Source organism: Phalangium opilio, unplaced genomic scaffold, assembly GCF_054372755.1.
Source record: "Phalangium opilio isolate 3A_F unplaced genomic scaffold, DU_Popi_V2 ptg000009l_1, whole genome shotgun sequence".
In the NCBI taxonomy this organism is placed as follows: domain Eukaryota; kingdom Metazoa; phylum Arthropoda; class Arachnida; order Opiliones; family Phalangiidae; genus Phalangium; species Phalangium opilio.
This window is the reverse complement of record NW_028324146.1, coordinates 5,483,597-5,496,721: the sequence shown is the minus strand read 5'-3', so window position 1 is coordinate 5,496,721 and position 13,125 is coordinate 5,483,597. Positions and strand designations below refer to the sequence as shown.

Sequence of the window (13,125 nt, the reverse complement as noted above, 5' to 3'; positions counted from 1 at the left end):
TAAGTGATATTCAGATTGAGAGGGCACCGAGATGGATAAAATATTCAGATTTCATTACGTTGAGATGGTGTAAGAAGTCTACTAGGCTAGTGCAGTGCGTATTGGAACACGAAGTGTAATGCTTTTCCTAGAAAAAAGAAATGCACCTATATAAACATTGAGATGCATTTTACGTATTTAGATGCTTAGAATTTGAATATCGACTTTTTGATGCCCTTAAAATGTTTTAACCTTAAAATAATAGTTCAAAAAAGCGATTAGCTACAAAAAATCCCTTGGCTACACTCAATTTGAATTTCCTTTCATCATATGTTTATAAGATCTGTTTCATAAGTATGTAACTTCCTATACTTCGTAATGCTAGAGACTTAGTGAGAGATAGGTCGAGTACGACAAACGAGAACTGACTACACTCTGTTTTGCAGTCCATCTTCTTATTCAGTCTGTACTAAGTCTTTGACAGCGCCTCACCTGGCGTCGCTTTACGAGAGTCTATGACGTTTCACCTACGTCACTTCATGACAAGTTCTCAGTAACCAGTGACTAACTTATAGAACATATCTTATGAACTTACGTGTTCATATATACACGGATCCAGCCTTCATGTTTAAAAACCCAGCTTCTAATCTTTAGTGTCCGTATTCCTTTAAATTGGAATTATTCCTAAGAAGTACCGTACACTTTATAATATACCAAAAACCTTAAATCACTTTGCTAATTATTTTACAGAAAAAATAGTAATTCTAAAATAAGTATAATGCAATAAAGAACAAAGTAAAGTAAAACAACCTCCTTTGAACTCGTCTAAAATTGGCGATAAGGGGATCGATATCTCCAAAAATTATTTTAAAATATGGTAAACTCCATCTGCAAACTAATTAGAAACGAATTAGTGAAGCCACCATATTTTAATTATAAACTTCTGAAAACCTAGCTTTTCTTTTTATGTCCAGTAAATTCGTTTCATCCACAGCATCGCGACGCTCTCGCATAAATTTGGTTTTCAATATCGACAGTATTCTATTCAATTAGCAGTAAAGCTTAAGCTCTAGGCATGGGCGCGGTATAAAGTTCGAAATTATGCAAATCAAGTTTTGACCTATTTACAGAAAGCGGCAGGGATAATAACCGGAACTCGTTGAAACTTTACCGAAACCAAGATAAACAAACAAGGCCGTTGGCTTCGACTGAAATTTAGGCTTATATACCGCCTTTAATGGTTCAAATCCTATCATCCAGTTCCTTTTATAGGCCAAAGATAAATATCCCGCGACCGTTAAATGGTCCGAGAAGGATTAATAGAGAGAGACAATAAGATATCGAAAACTATAACGTCCCTTAAATGGCAAGCTGCTAGTTGGAAGAGAGTTTTCAAGCAAATTAAATTTTTGTTTCAATAACAGTGTGTTTTAAATTAATGAATAGGCTACATTTTATCGCCACTGGTCATAGAAAGATGTACAGTACAATCTTACTCCAGACTAAACCGAATTAAATTAAATAAATTAAATTAATCAAGGCAAAGGCCTCAAGTGTTGCGAGAAATTAATTTTTAGAGGGTAGCTTAACAAATGCCAGGAAAATTAAAGTTTGAAGTAAAACACTCCATTCAAAAGTTTATGAAAGTTTACATTGCTAATTAGGAAAATATTAGTGAAACCTCATAAGTTTATAAGATATGTTGCATAAGTATGACACTACCTATCCTATGCTAGCGACTTACTGAGAGCTGGACGCGAGAATTGACTACACTCGGTTTTGCAGTTCATTTTCCTATTCAGTCTGTGCCTCACCTGGCGTCGCTTTACGAGAATCTATGACGTTTCACCTACGTAACTTCATGACAAGCTCTCACTAACCCGTGACAAACTTATAGAACATATCTTATGGAGAAACTAAACGTTATGAAATTAGCTTCGCATTTTTGAACAGTGATGACGGTTGGATTACTATTTTGTACATTGCTGCAGAGGGTTTTCTTAGGTATTTCTGCTGTTTAATCAAATAAACCAATCACATTATTGTATAAATGTTACAAGTTTAACTGCTAATTTGTTTTAAAATGTATCTTGTTGGGCGTTTGTTATATTTTATGTTCTGTTTTATTTTACAGTTGAATATGACGTTGCGTGTTCAAGCGATTCCATGAGGGTGACGTTAACACTGAACGACACAGATACTCAAGTATACCTAGAAAACCTCAAAGATTATCCAGGTTTGTATTTACAATTTTGCTAATTTTTTTGCAGAGAAATTATGATTACCCTATAGTAATTTAAGGCGTAATATTATACCGCCTATTTATTGAAATCAGATAAAATAACATTACGAATTGCCAACAGATCTTAGCAAAGATTATATACAGACGGTATTAACCTCAATATTTCAATCAAGATATGTGATTTCGCACAATTCCTTTCGCTATCTATATACAGCAATAGAGGGTGGTTATATTAATCGAATTCAATTGTTAAACTGTTCTTTTTTATTGGTTTATTAACGAAAGGATTTTTTTAAGAAAATTTATGATATGTTTAAAAATGCCTAATTGAGAACACTAGGTATAATTTATTCACACCAATTTAATAGCTGCATTTGCAAGCACTAGTATCAAAACATAAAAATAGGAAAAGCAGTAGAAACTTTAGCTTAAAAACGCGCCCCGACCTTTACTTCCGGTTTCTAGTTCCGATTTATAATAAATATTTGTCAATATTACCTTTTTTTAACCTTGTCACTCCAACAAATTAATTTTGATAAAATTAATTTAAGACTATATCCTTAAAAAAACACAAATAAATCCATAAGATTTGTCGATGAAAAACAAATAAAAAACAGGATAGGCCTAGTTCTTCAATAATCGGATTTAAGGTGCCTTTTTATAAACCTTGGCAAAGGTTTACTTTCTATTCTTGCTATATTTTCCCTGCATATCATTTACCGTATCATTGAACTTGAATAGCTAACCCACACTACGTTTCTCCCATTCTTGCCGCATTTTCACATCGCGAAAAAATCTTTTTCAGTATTTTATTTATTTTTGTTGATCCGACTGACTCTTTTTTCTGGTTTCATCGATTAGGTTGCAAGCCCGAGGGCCAGGAGGGAAAAGTCATTTTCAACTTGCCTTTGGACAATATCTATCAGTGTGGCATGTTCAAAATGGAAAATAAAATGACGGTGAGATGAAAATCTTTTGCTTCTTTTAATGCTCCGCATCCCCAAAAAATGGGGTCATTTGGAAAATGTCCGAGTGGGAGGGGTTCCGAGAATCTATGGAATACAGACGATGCAGTTCATACAATAAACACGAGGGATTTCAAGAGTAAATTGCATCTATTACTAAAATAAAATATCAGTGAAGTAAATAGGTGGCTGTTGGTGGCAAAGTCGCAACAAACGTCGCGATGACCGATATTTGTTGCGGCTTATAACAAAAGTTTATAATACTTCTCATCGAGAGATGTGTACCACAAAGTGGGGTAATTGTAGCACGATTCTTCCCAACATCATTACAATTGGAGCAAGGTTACTAAATTGAATCACATACGCGATAAATAGTTCCCTCGTCATTACTCTATTAGCGTTTAACTATTTGCCAAGGCACGCTTGTGGATTTTTGTCCCACGTTAAGACAATCAAGGTTTGTGGGTTGACTGCTGAGGATTTAGTGCCAAACAGGTATGGAATTCACCCCAAGGTGCGATGCCCGTCTGAAGTTTGATGAACAGAGAAGTAAACAAAAGGGGTGAGCCTGGGAAGAATCATGTTACACAACTAAAGTATTAAGAGGATACAGAGTATCATCCTTCTTCTATTACCCCATTCTGCTTACAAAAACATTACCACTCGTCAAATTTTGGATAGACACATTTTTCAAAGAGAATATGAAAAAGAAGGCATTTGTTTCATATTTAGTGAAGAATATGTTATAAAATTTGCGTTTTAAATAATCTACGGCTCTGTCTCGAAGATAACGACACCGTTATTGACGTTGTCCTGTTGCTATAGTTACGGTGTCGCACGCGAGACGCTCCATGGAGCGGACAGTCGCGAATTACGGGTCTTTCCATCCACCAACACCATTATGACGTTATAGCTCCATCTTCAAGTATTGAAGCCTAAATTAAACACTTCTGTGATATCAACGGATATTTGGGGACGTCGTTTATTTCAAGGCGTACAAATAAGACCTTCTAATTATTGGTCCGTTGGCGAGTGTTCTAAAGGATTAGGCCTCGTTTGACACCCTTTAATCGGAAAATAGGCGAATCTCCACCCCCTCTGATCGGAACCGCGACTAGCTGGCGTAACCATAGCATTTGAACCCTCTCTCGAGAAAGAAAACCAAAATCTTATCGAACACTCTTCTGTGGCGTAACGAAATAAAATCCCTTAACGCTGGAAGCTAATAGTTGCCTCTCGCTCGTTTTCTCCCCAAAGACTCGAGCCCCCACGAACTAAAAATAACGTTAACCTAAAAAATAAAATAGAGCCAACCATTGACACGTTAACTCCCAAGTCATATAAGCGTCGGAAATCCCAACTGGTAGGCCAAATAGATCTTTCCTCAAAAGTAATAGAAGAACACGGAACTAGAAAAATAAGAAATTGAAACAAGATGGTATGGCAAAGAAACTGAATACCATTTACAACGTTCAAGGATGTGCAAAAGAAGCTTTTACATAAGCTCACTATAGGAGAGCTCAGTGTTCAATGTCATGAAGTAGTGTTGTCCAAACAACTTAAAATACAGGTAAACTATGCTATCACCTCGTGTTGCTTAGAACACTTCATAAGTAAGAGCTCAACATAGAGAAATAGGTTAAAGATCGTGTGGCGTTTCTACGTTAAGAATCTTTGAACTTGGCCGAGATCTCTGACAAGCATTGAATTATTGTGGGAAGACAGACACATCGTAGCGAATATTCGTTAACTTTGATCCGACCACTCTAAAAACATACACTGTAAGGGATTCTGGGAATAGTCTTTCGGGCCCTTCTGAATAGCGAATGCCTTTCGATTGATTTAAAGCAAAACACTGCATTAAAATTCTCTTTCTTCTTGCCGTGTATGGACAGTAGAATCGAACCTTAACGGGCGCAAACAGAGACTTGCTATCGAGGTAGTTTTCCAAGAAGTGGATAGATCCCCACCGTTTATGCATGTAAGCATAGAGCTTCCGCAAGCATCTGGTGGTGCCCTTTAACAACAGCGGAGTTATCCACGTATGATAAGCTATGACTCTGAGAAATATGAGATATTCGAGATTACTGCGTCATAGCTCTTGTGACGTGATGAACATCTCGTTATACCGTAAAATAAAATTTTATATTATGATAGCTCTTTTTCGAAGCCTACCGCATGCACTACTTCAACACCAAACCAGCTATATATTAGTCTAACACTGCTATCTAAAAACGTAGAACATTTACCCCAAAAAGTCTGTAAATTCCTTTTTAGGGATGTGATCTGGCAAGGGCGTGCTCTCTGGCTATTTCTTCTTTAATTGTCTCAGCTTTTTAAGGGATATAAAATGGGATTCTTAGAAAAGCGGGAATGTCATTCCGACGTACGGCGAATTTAATTAAAACCATTTCTTAGAGAGCATGCACACTCAGTATGGTGAGCTCAAAAAAAGAAGGGTGGAAAGGTCGAGGGACGTTAAGCAAAACACGCGTTAGCCTCCGAGTCCTCATAAGATAGAAGCAAAAGATAGCCGCCAAACCACCTCAACATTGCGAAGCATCGCTATAAACGTTAGACCTTCATAAGTTGTAGTAAACTGTAAAACGCTAAAGAAGATTGAAATGTTTTCCGGTAATTCACTCTGAACAGAAACGAAGGAACGTTGGATACAGAATAGACCACTTCGATGCAACTAAGAGTGAAAGACACGGGGGTAAAAACTTTGCCTCCATCCTGCTTTTTCGCGCCTGCGCTGAAGGCTTGGGGGATGATGAGAGTGCCCATAGACAAGGAGGGATCAACCCCCTTCGATGTTCCGATACTGAGGGTTGCCTATCCCTTTTTTACATCGAATTAGTCAATTCCTGAGGGTATAAAAGGTCGGTTCTGGTAACCAGCGCCACTCTGGTTAGGGTTAATATAAATTAAACATTTCAGATCCTCAAATCATGGTGTAATAGACAAGACCTATGAATGGAATTAATCCAAAACTATATTGCCATTACTAAACTATAATATTACTTATTAATTTTTTTCCCCATGACCTTTGTTGGGGCTAGAGATGGGTCGCTAATTACCGTCCTAATCAAAATGATTAATTTAGAGCATAATTATACAGTGTGGAAGAGATCTACACCTACCTTTGTGAAAAACCCCCAAAACCCCTGACGGACTACTTCACTGCAGTACATTTTCGAGCTCGTATACAGGGTGTGACATGTGTCATTGTATGCAAAGGAGAACGTGCAACAAGTATCATAGTGAATATCGTTTAATGATACGCACTTTGAAACGTTAAAGACCTACGATTAAGCTTAGGAACTTAGGCATCACACTAAAAATTAATGGGCTGTTTGGTAAACCCATCAGCGTAAATGTTCGATGTGCCTACCGTCGTGGTGTAGGCACTCTTCAAGACGATTGTCCATGCCTTGGATTACGCTTTCTAGCATTTGAAGAATGATTCGTTCAATTGCGCTTCGAATTCTGGCCTTCAAGTCGTCTACATTTAAAGGTTATGTTGCAAACACCTTCCCCTTAACATATCCCCATAAGAAGAAATCAAGTGGGGTTAGGTCAGGGGATCTTGCTGGCCACGGAATTGGTCCACCTCTACCGATCCAACGGTTTGGAAAGTGCTCAGTTAGCCATTGGCGAACATTGACCGCCCAATGTGGTGGCGCACCATCCTGCTGGAACCACAGGTCCCGCATCACTGCTAATGGTAAGGAGTCTATCGCATCACTAAACTCGTGGCGCAGGAAGTGCAAATACCTGTCACCAGTAATGTTGTACTCGAAGAAGAAAGGTCCGATGATTCTGTTCCCCAGAATGCCACACCAAACATTTATCTTCCATCGAATTTGATGGTAATGTCGCCTCTTCAGAAAAAAGAACCTTTCTTAAGAACAATGGATCGGCTTCAATTAGTTCGCGCATGGTAAGACAGAAGTCTTGACGTCTTAGGTAGTCATCGTCCGTTAAGGCTTGAGGTGTCCAATTTTTCTCGGTTGGAGTTGGCTGCCATTCGTCTACGACACAGGACTTACAACGTTTATACGAACTAAGCTGCTAGTAACGACGCGTACGTTTAATTGAATGTGCCGAATTCTCAGTGCCGCGGAAAATTCTGACCTTCTTAACCTCGTATGGATTCCTTATCTAAAGTAGGCCAAAGCCACGAGTTTAGTGATGCGATTGACGCATTACCATTAGCAGTGATGCGGGACCTGTGGTTCCAGCAGGATGGTGCGCCACCACATTGGGCGGTCAATGTTCACCAATGGCTAACTGAGCACTTTCCAAACCGTTGGATGGGTAGAGGTGGACCAATTCCGTGGCCAGATCCCCTGACCTAACCCCACTTGATTTTTTCTTATGGGGATATGTTAAGGGGAAGGTGTATGCAACAGAACCTTTAAATGTAGACGACTTGAAGGCCAGAATTCGAAGCGCAATTGAACGAATCACTCCTCAAATGCTAGAAAACGTAATACAAGCCCGGCATGGACAATCGTCTTGAAGAGTACCTACACCACGACGGTAGGCACATCGAACATTTACGCTGATGGGTTTACCAAACAGCCCTTTAATTTGTAGTGTGATGCCTTAGTTCCTAAGCTTAATCGTAGGTCTTTAACGTTTCAAAGTGCGTATCATTAAACGATATTCACTATGACACTTGTTGCACGTTCTCGTTTGCATACAATGACACATGTCACACCCTGTATACGAGCTCGAAAATATACTGCAGTGAAGTAGTCCGTCAGAGGTTTTGGGGGTTTTCCACAAAGGTAAGTGTTGCTCTGATCTCTTCCACACTGTATATAACCATGGTAAAACACCAGCTCTTTATTCCATCTTTAACTGTTTTAATTCTTACGGTTCAGAAAAGGAGTTCCTTAACCAGTATGGCTCCGTTTGGGTTGGTGCATAAGCCCTCAGTCCCAGGGCGAGGGCCAAGAACAAAGCATTTGTAGATGCTTCGACCTCACACACCATGACAAAACCGCGCGTAACCTCTGGTGACTTTTAGTCCACATATGGGACAATCCTCCTCCTTAACCTTAGAAAAGAATTAAAGAAGAAGAAAGGATGTTTCGAGCTTCCAGTTATGTACTTCCAACATCCTGAAAAGAAGGAAGAGCAAGATCAATGTAGTCCTGAGACTCCTGGTGGTCGGGCGACGCGTGATACAAAAGATGAGAGAAGATTCTTCTGTCATGGCAGGGACCTTCCGGCCGAGATCCCTTCCCTTATTCCCCTTTGGCCCAGTACTTTATGTCACTCACGCAATTAATAAGAACTTTTCACTCTCTTTCTCGTGTTTAAACAAGGAAATGAAATTTTCTTTCCCTGCACAGTCTCTCCGAGATCCGTTTAGATTTTACTTAATGTTTGCCAGTGTTTCTTCCTTTTTTCTTAAGCAAAAGGGGCACACTAATTTGTAAGATGACTTAAAGTATAACTAGTTTTTCATTCGTTTAAAAAGAACTTTGAATTTCGAGTTAACAGCGTTTTGATTAAAACCAGTTATTCCCAAGCGGGAAAAGAAAATTCTAATTTGAAATTGGCCTCGTTCGAAGATGGAAATGACGTTTAAGACTGATCGCATTTTTGCTTTATTTGACGTTGTCATTAATAATTTCTAGATTAAATGACACTCTAATACCATGCATATTGTGAGCCACCGATAGAGGACGAGCAAACAATTCTGAAAATAAGCACAATTAAGTCCTTTAGCATGCCAAGGTCACCTGCGTTTGCGCATTGTAGAGACTCACATATCTCCCTTTAGAAGTTTTTCTGCACATAGTGAATAAATATACTGCGTCATATTAATATCCGCTCCTCATTCGTTCAACAATATCACAGATTCGCTGCTACCTATGAAGACTACATTTCCACCAATGAGCGAACGGTCACGTTACAAACGTCCTTGATATACTCTATGCATTGTAAAGGCGTTAGATAAGTGGCAATAAGTCGCAAGATGACTTGGTCCAATTAGCTAGCTGAACTTATACCTACCCTCGTGATACCCTAGCCACAATTTTTGTACTGCCAGAGCAGACACTACCAACCTTTAGGGTTTAAAGTATTCAAGCTGATGCTTATTTTAGGTCAAGGTTGAAAACGAACTCGCTAAGTGTATTTGCCTGCCCTCTCCTTCATTTTGGTATTATTTGTAACTTTAGAAATGGATATACAATTGTTTCAAACAAAATAAACTAAATATACGTCGATCCTAATGTTTATCCTTTGTTGTTTCCATTACAGGGGGACCGCATATATTATCACAGGATAATAATTCACCCACCACAACAGGCTAAAGAAGTTGTTTTGGCAACTTGTTTCGTCCCTGGTCACCACAGACCGGGCATCAGCGACAACAGAACAAAAAGAAACACGTTTCCGGAAAACTTTAAAGAACCGGAGTAAGTAACCAAAACACAAAAAAGCAACTGTCTGCTCGATTTATCTTTACAATAATGAACGTTTGAACTTAATATTGCCTTTGTGTTTGTTATAGGTACATAAACATAACGGAATATATCGAAGCCCGTGCACCAGTACCCTACCTAAACATCGCCGTCAGACAGAACGGACGCGTGGTGGACACGGCACTCAACGTCCCTCCAGGGACGCCGCTAGAAATGTTGATATTTCTGGATGACAAAAGCAAATGTAAGCGTCTGGTGTCCCAGTTTGCTTGTTGTATAGTAAACGTTATATAGAAAGACTTTTGAGGGGAATTTTTAAAGGGGTAGTTCACTTATATGGTTGATGCTTTTCTGAAAATTTCTCTGAAGCAAATGTTTTCGTCATGCATTATTAGTTTATGTACTTCAATTATAAGCATAGATTTTGGATACTAGACAAGTAGCAACAGCTCAAAGCTAAAGAATTAAGGCTGATCGGTCACAGCGCTATTTTCGATATATTCTGCAATTTGCTATAATCGAATCTTTTGACTGTTGTCGAGTTGTACATACAAATCGTTTCGAATGGATGTAAAATTTTGAGGACAATTTATATAACAACATAGCTTAATGACTTCAATAAATAAGAGCTAACACTAATCAGAGAAGAATGAAGCATATGGCTTTTTTAACAATGCGCCAGACAACAATACATGTATGCATTGCTTTTTACGTAATCTCTGATTGATCCTAGCTCATTTAATCGTAAGTCATTAAGACATACTGCTATAAAAGGTTTTTAATTGGTTTCTAATTAACTCATGCTTCTAAATTTTTTTACTGATGAATTTCGCCTATGAAAAATCGGTAAGAAGCAACTTGTTTTTAGAGTCTATTTCCCTAAAGTGCTTTGAACCTTCGCGAAGGTCAAAATCCAAAACCACCGCATGCATTTTAAATAGAATAATGAAACTATTCCTTGAAAAAGTTCAGAAAGAACCTAAAAATGTTAGAGAGAGAGAGAGAGAGAGAGAGAGAGAGAGAGAGAGAGAGAGAGAGAGAGAGAGAGAGAGAGAGAGAGAGAGAGAGAGGTCAGGTCTTGTGCAGAAGCGAGTGCTTTTGGCATTAAAGTTCTTGAAGTGTTCCTAAAAGGATTTATATTCTTTACCCCGAGTCTAAAACTTTGGGTCAAAATCTAATCGAAAGCAATTAATCACAGTCTGTCAAAGGCAGTTTTAGCTTCAGATTGCTCTTCGTTCCACATGTATACCGTACACAGTAAGTTCGCCATTCCGAGTGGCCTGACCTATTCCCCCCTTCAAAAAGAACAAACTTCTTTCTAGACAAGCAAGGGGAACACAGAGCAGAGTGGATAGTATAGTTGGCTGATGGAATAAGGCCTACCTACCAAAAAAAAATATTTTAGGTATCCGTTTTCCTATTTTAGATTGATTGAAATAAATTAAAACAAAGTTATCAAATTCCTATTAGAAAAGAAAAGTTCCATTATCGCCTATCTTATCAACCAATATATCCTTTATCCATTTCAAAGAAGGGAGAGTATCGTCTGCTCATCTGGATTTAGGGTTGAGATGGATCATCCGGTTGTTGGATAAAGCTTCTAAGTTATCAGTCCACCAAAGTCCATTTGTTTGAGGTTGAAGTGGACATACTCAGACTCTATTTAACCCCCCCCCACCCTCCGATTTTTGAAAGGTCGTTATGACGTTATGTTTTCAAAGCAATTACCTTCAGCTTCAGGCAGAGTTATTTCGTTATTTTGATTTGAATTTTATTACCATTTTCTCCAGCTCTGAAAACTGATATTCTCATTACCATACAATTTAATTTTTTTATTATTATTTCTGGTAACATCATATTTTAAATTTGCCCAAGGTGTAATTCTCTTTTTAAACTTCGATTATGCAAAGGAAAAATACCATAGAATTGATGCCCTCAGGTCTTCCGGGGATGCATTTCATTATTTAATTATCTTATCTCTAATGAATTGAATACAGTAATTGATTTTAATTTTTATGATCTTTCTTCAGGCCATGATATCACGTTGTTATAAAGACACAAAGTGAGATTTTAGTTTTGCCGACATAGACACTAGAGTTTTTTAACTAATTACAAATACAAAGGTTCCTATAATAAGCAAATAGTTCCTTTTAACAGGTTCCCTGAATTGCCATAACATCTTAAAAAACTTTGTAGTTGAATTTGCACCAGGGATAGATTTAATTTTAAAAGTAGGAATGGAGAACGGTTAGTCATTGCCCAGTATAGAGCCCCTCCCTCCAAAACTTAACGAAAAGTTTAAATTAACTTATTGGCTCACTTAAACAACGTTTTGATGACGTTGCTGACGGTGACGGCGAAAAATACGTAATTCCTTTTTACCCCTGCCGCTATGACCCGCCACTTCTTTCATACCCTTCCGTCCCGTGGAAGGGGATCCGGGACTTTGACGCGCGCCCAGATTACTCAGTTCTCTATTCCTACTTCTAAAATTAAATCTATCCCCGTTTGAACTAAGACCTTGAACTTTGTGTCAGATAGTTGTTCCCCTTGTTAGTCATCATTGCCTACCGTTTTGTACATTACAAATATTTGATAGCTTCGGGCTATATTCTTTTGATTCGAAATCATTTCGCTGAAATAAAAAAGACAACTATCTCAGCGGCCTAGAAATGATATATGGCTCTCAACTATTTTTTCTTTATTTCGAAGAAAAGTTTAGCTATTGACAGTTTCGCTATCATATTGAAGAAATATGACGTTATTTATAGCGTTGTCTTATTATATAAAGAATAATAAATTTAATTTTTTCTTTACAGCAACATACGGTCTTTTGACCAGCTATATGAAAGTGACTGATAACTCTCCAAACCACGAAGAAACCATTGTTATGAACGGGTAAGTGTTATAGTAACTAGTTTTATCTTCGATATTAGATGAATGCCTTGGTTTATAAGATATTCGTACATCATTTAGGCCGCGTTTCATTGTACTATACTCTAAAGGTTGGTTTTCAAAAGCGCGTAAAAATCGAGCTGGTGCGAGAAAAACCGACAAAACTCGTGTGTCATTTGTTCATTTTTTCTGGCACCCGCTTGAGTTACACCGTCGACACGAGCCTTTGAAAACCCATCTTAAGTACTCCCATAGTCTTTTTTAAGGCCAACTGACCATTTATTTAATATCACTTAAAAAAAGGTTATAATTTTAAATCTATCAGATTTTGTAATGTGACGTTTAGTCGAACTTTAGTTTATAATTATACCAACAATGGAAGAAAGTGGGGATGTTGGAAAACTTGGTTATTGCTTATCATGTGGCAAGCAGCGTCAGAGTTCTCGCAAACTACGAACTCTCGTGATAATTTTCACCTTTCCGAGTGACGAAGCAATTTTTGACTCCTACTCCCATCGTTAGGATTAAGAAGTACCCGGCGATCGGCTAGGGTTACGAGAACCGTTAAGTCTCCCAATGGCGGGGCTTCCAAAGGTTA

General features: G+C 38.2%; 1 protein-coding gene and 1 long non-coding RNA gene across 2 annotated transcripts in view; one reads left to right on the top strand and one right to left on the bottom strand.

Moving 5' to 3' along the window:
- LOC149713532 (uncharacterized) overlaps positions 1–13,125 on the top strand; it is a 207,136-nt gene that overhangs the window by 166,919 nt on the left and 27,092 nt on the right. Inside the window, exons 2-6 of the mRNA XM_089849012.1 lie at positions 2,114–2,215; positions 3,083–3,180; positions 9,469–9,626; positions 9,722–9,876; positions 12,452–12,530. Coding sequence (XP_089705138.1) covers positions 2,114–2,215; positions 3,083–3,180; positions 9,469–9,626; positions 9,722–9,876; positions 12,452–12,530 — 592 coding nt within the window. The remainder of the gene's footprint in view (positions 1–2,113; positions 2,216–3,082; positions 3,181–9,468; positions 9,627–9,721; positions 9,877–12,451; positions 12,531–13,125) is intronic.
- LOC149713533 (uncharacterized) overlaps positions 1–13,125 on the bottom strand; it is a 222,141-nt gene that overhangs the window by 198,261 nt on the left and 10,755 nt on the right. The window lies entirely within an intron of this gene.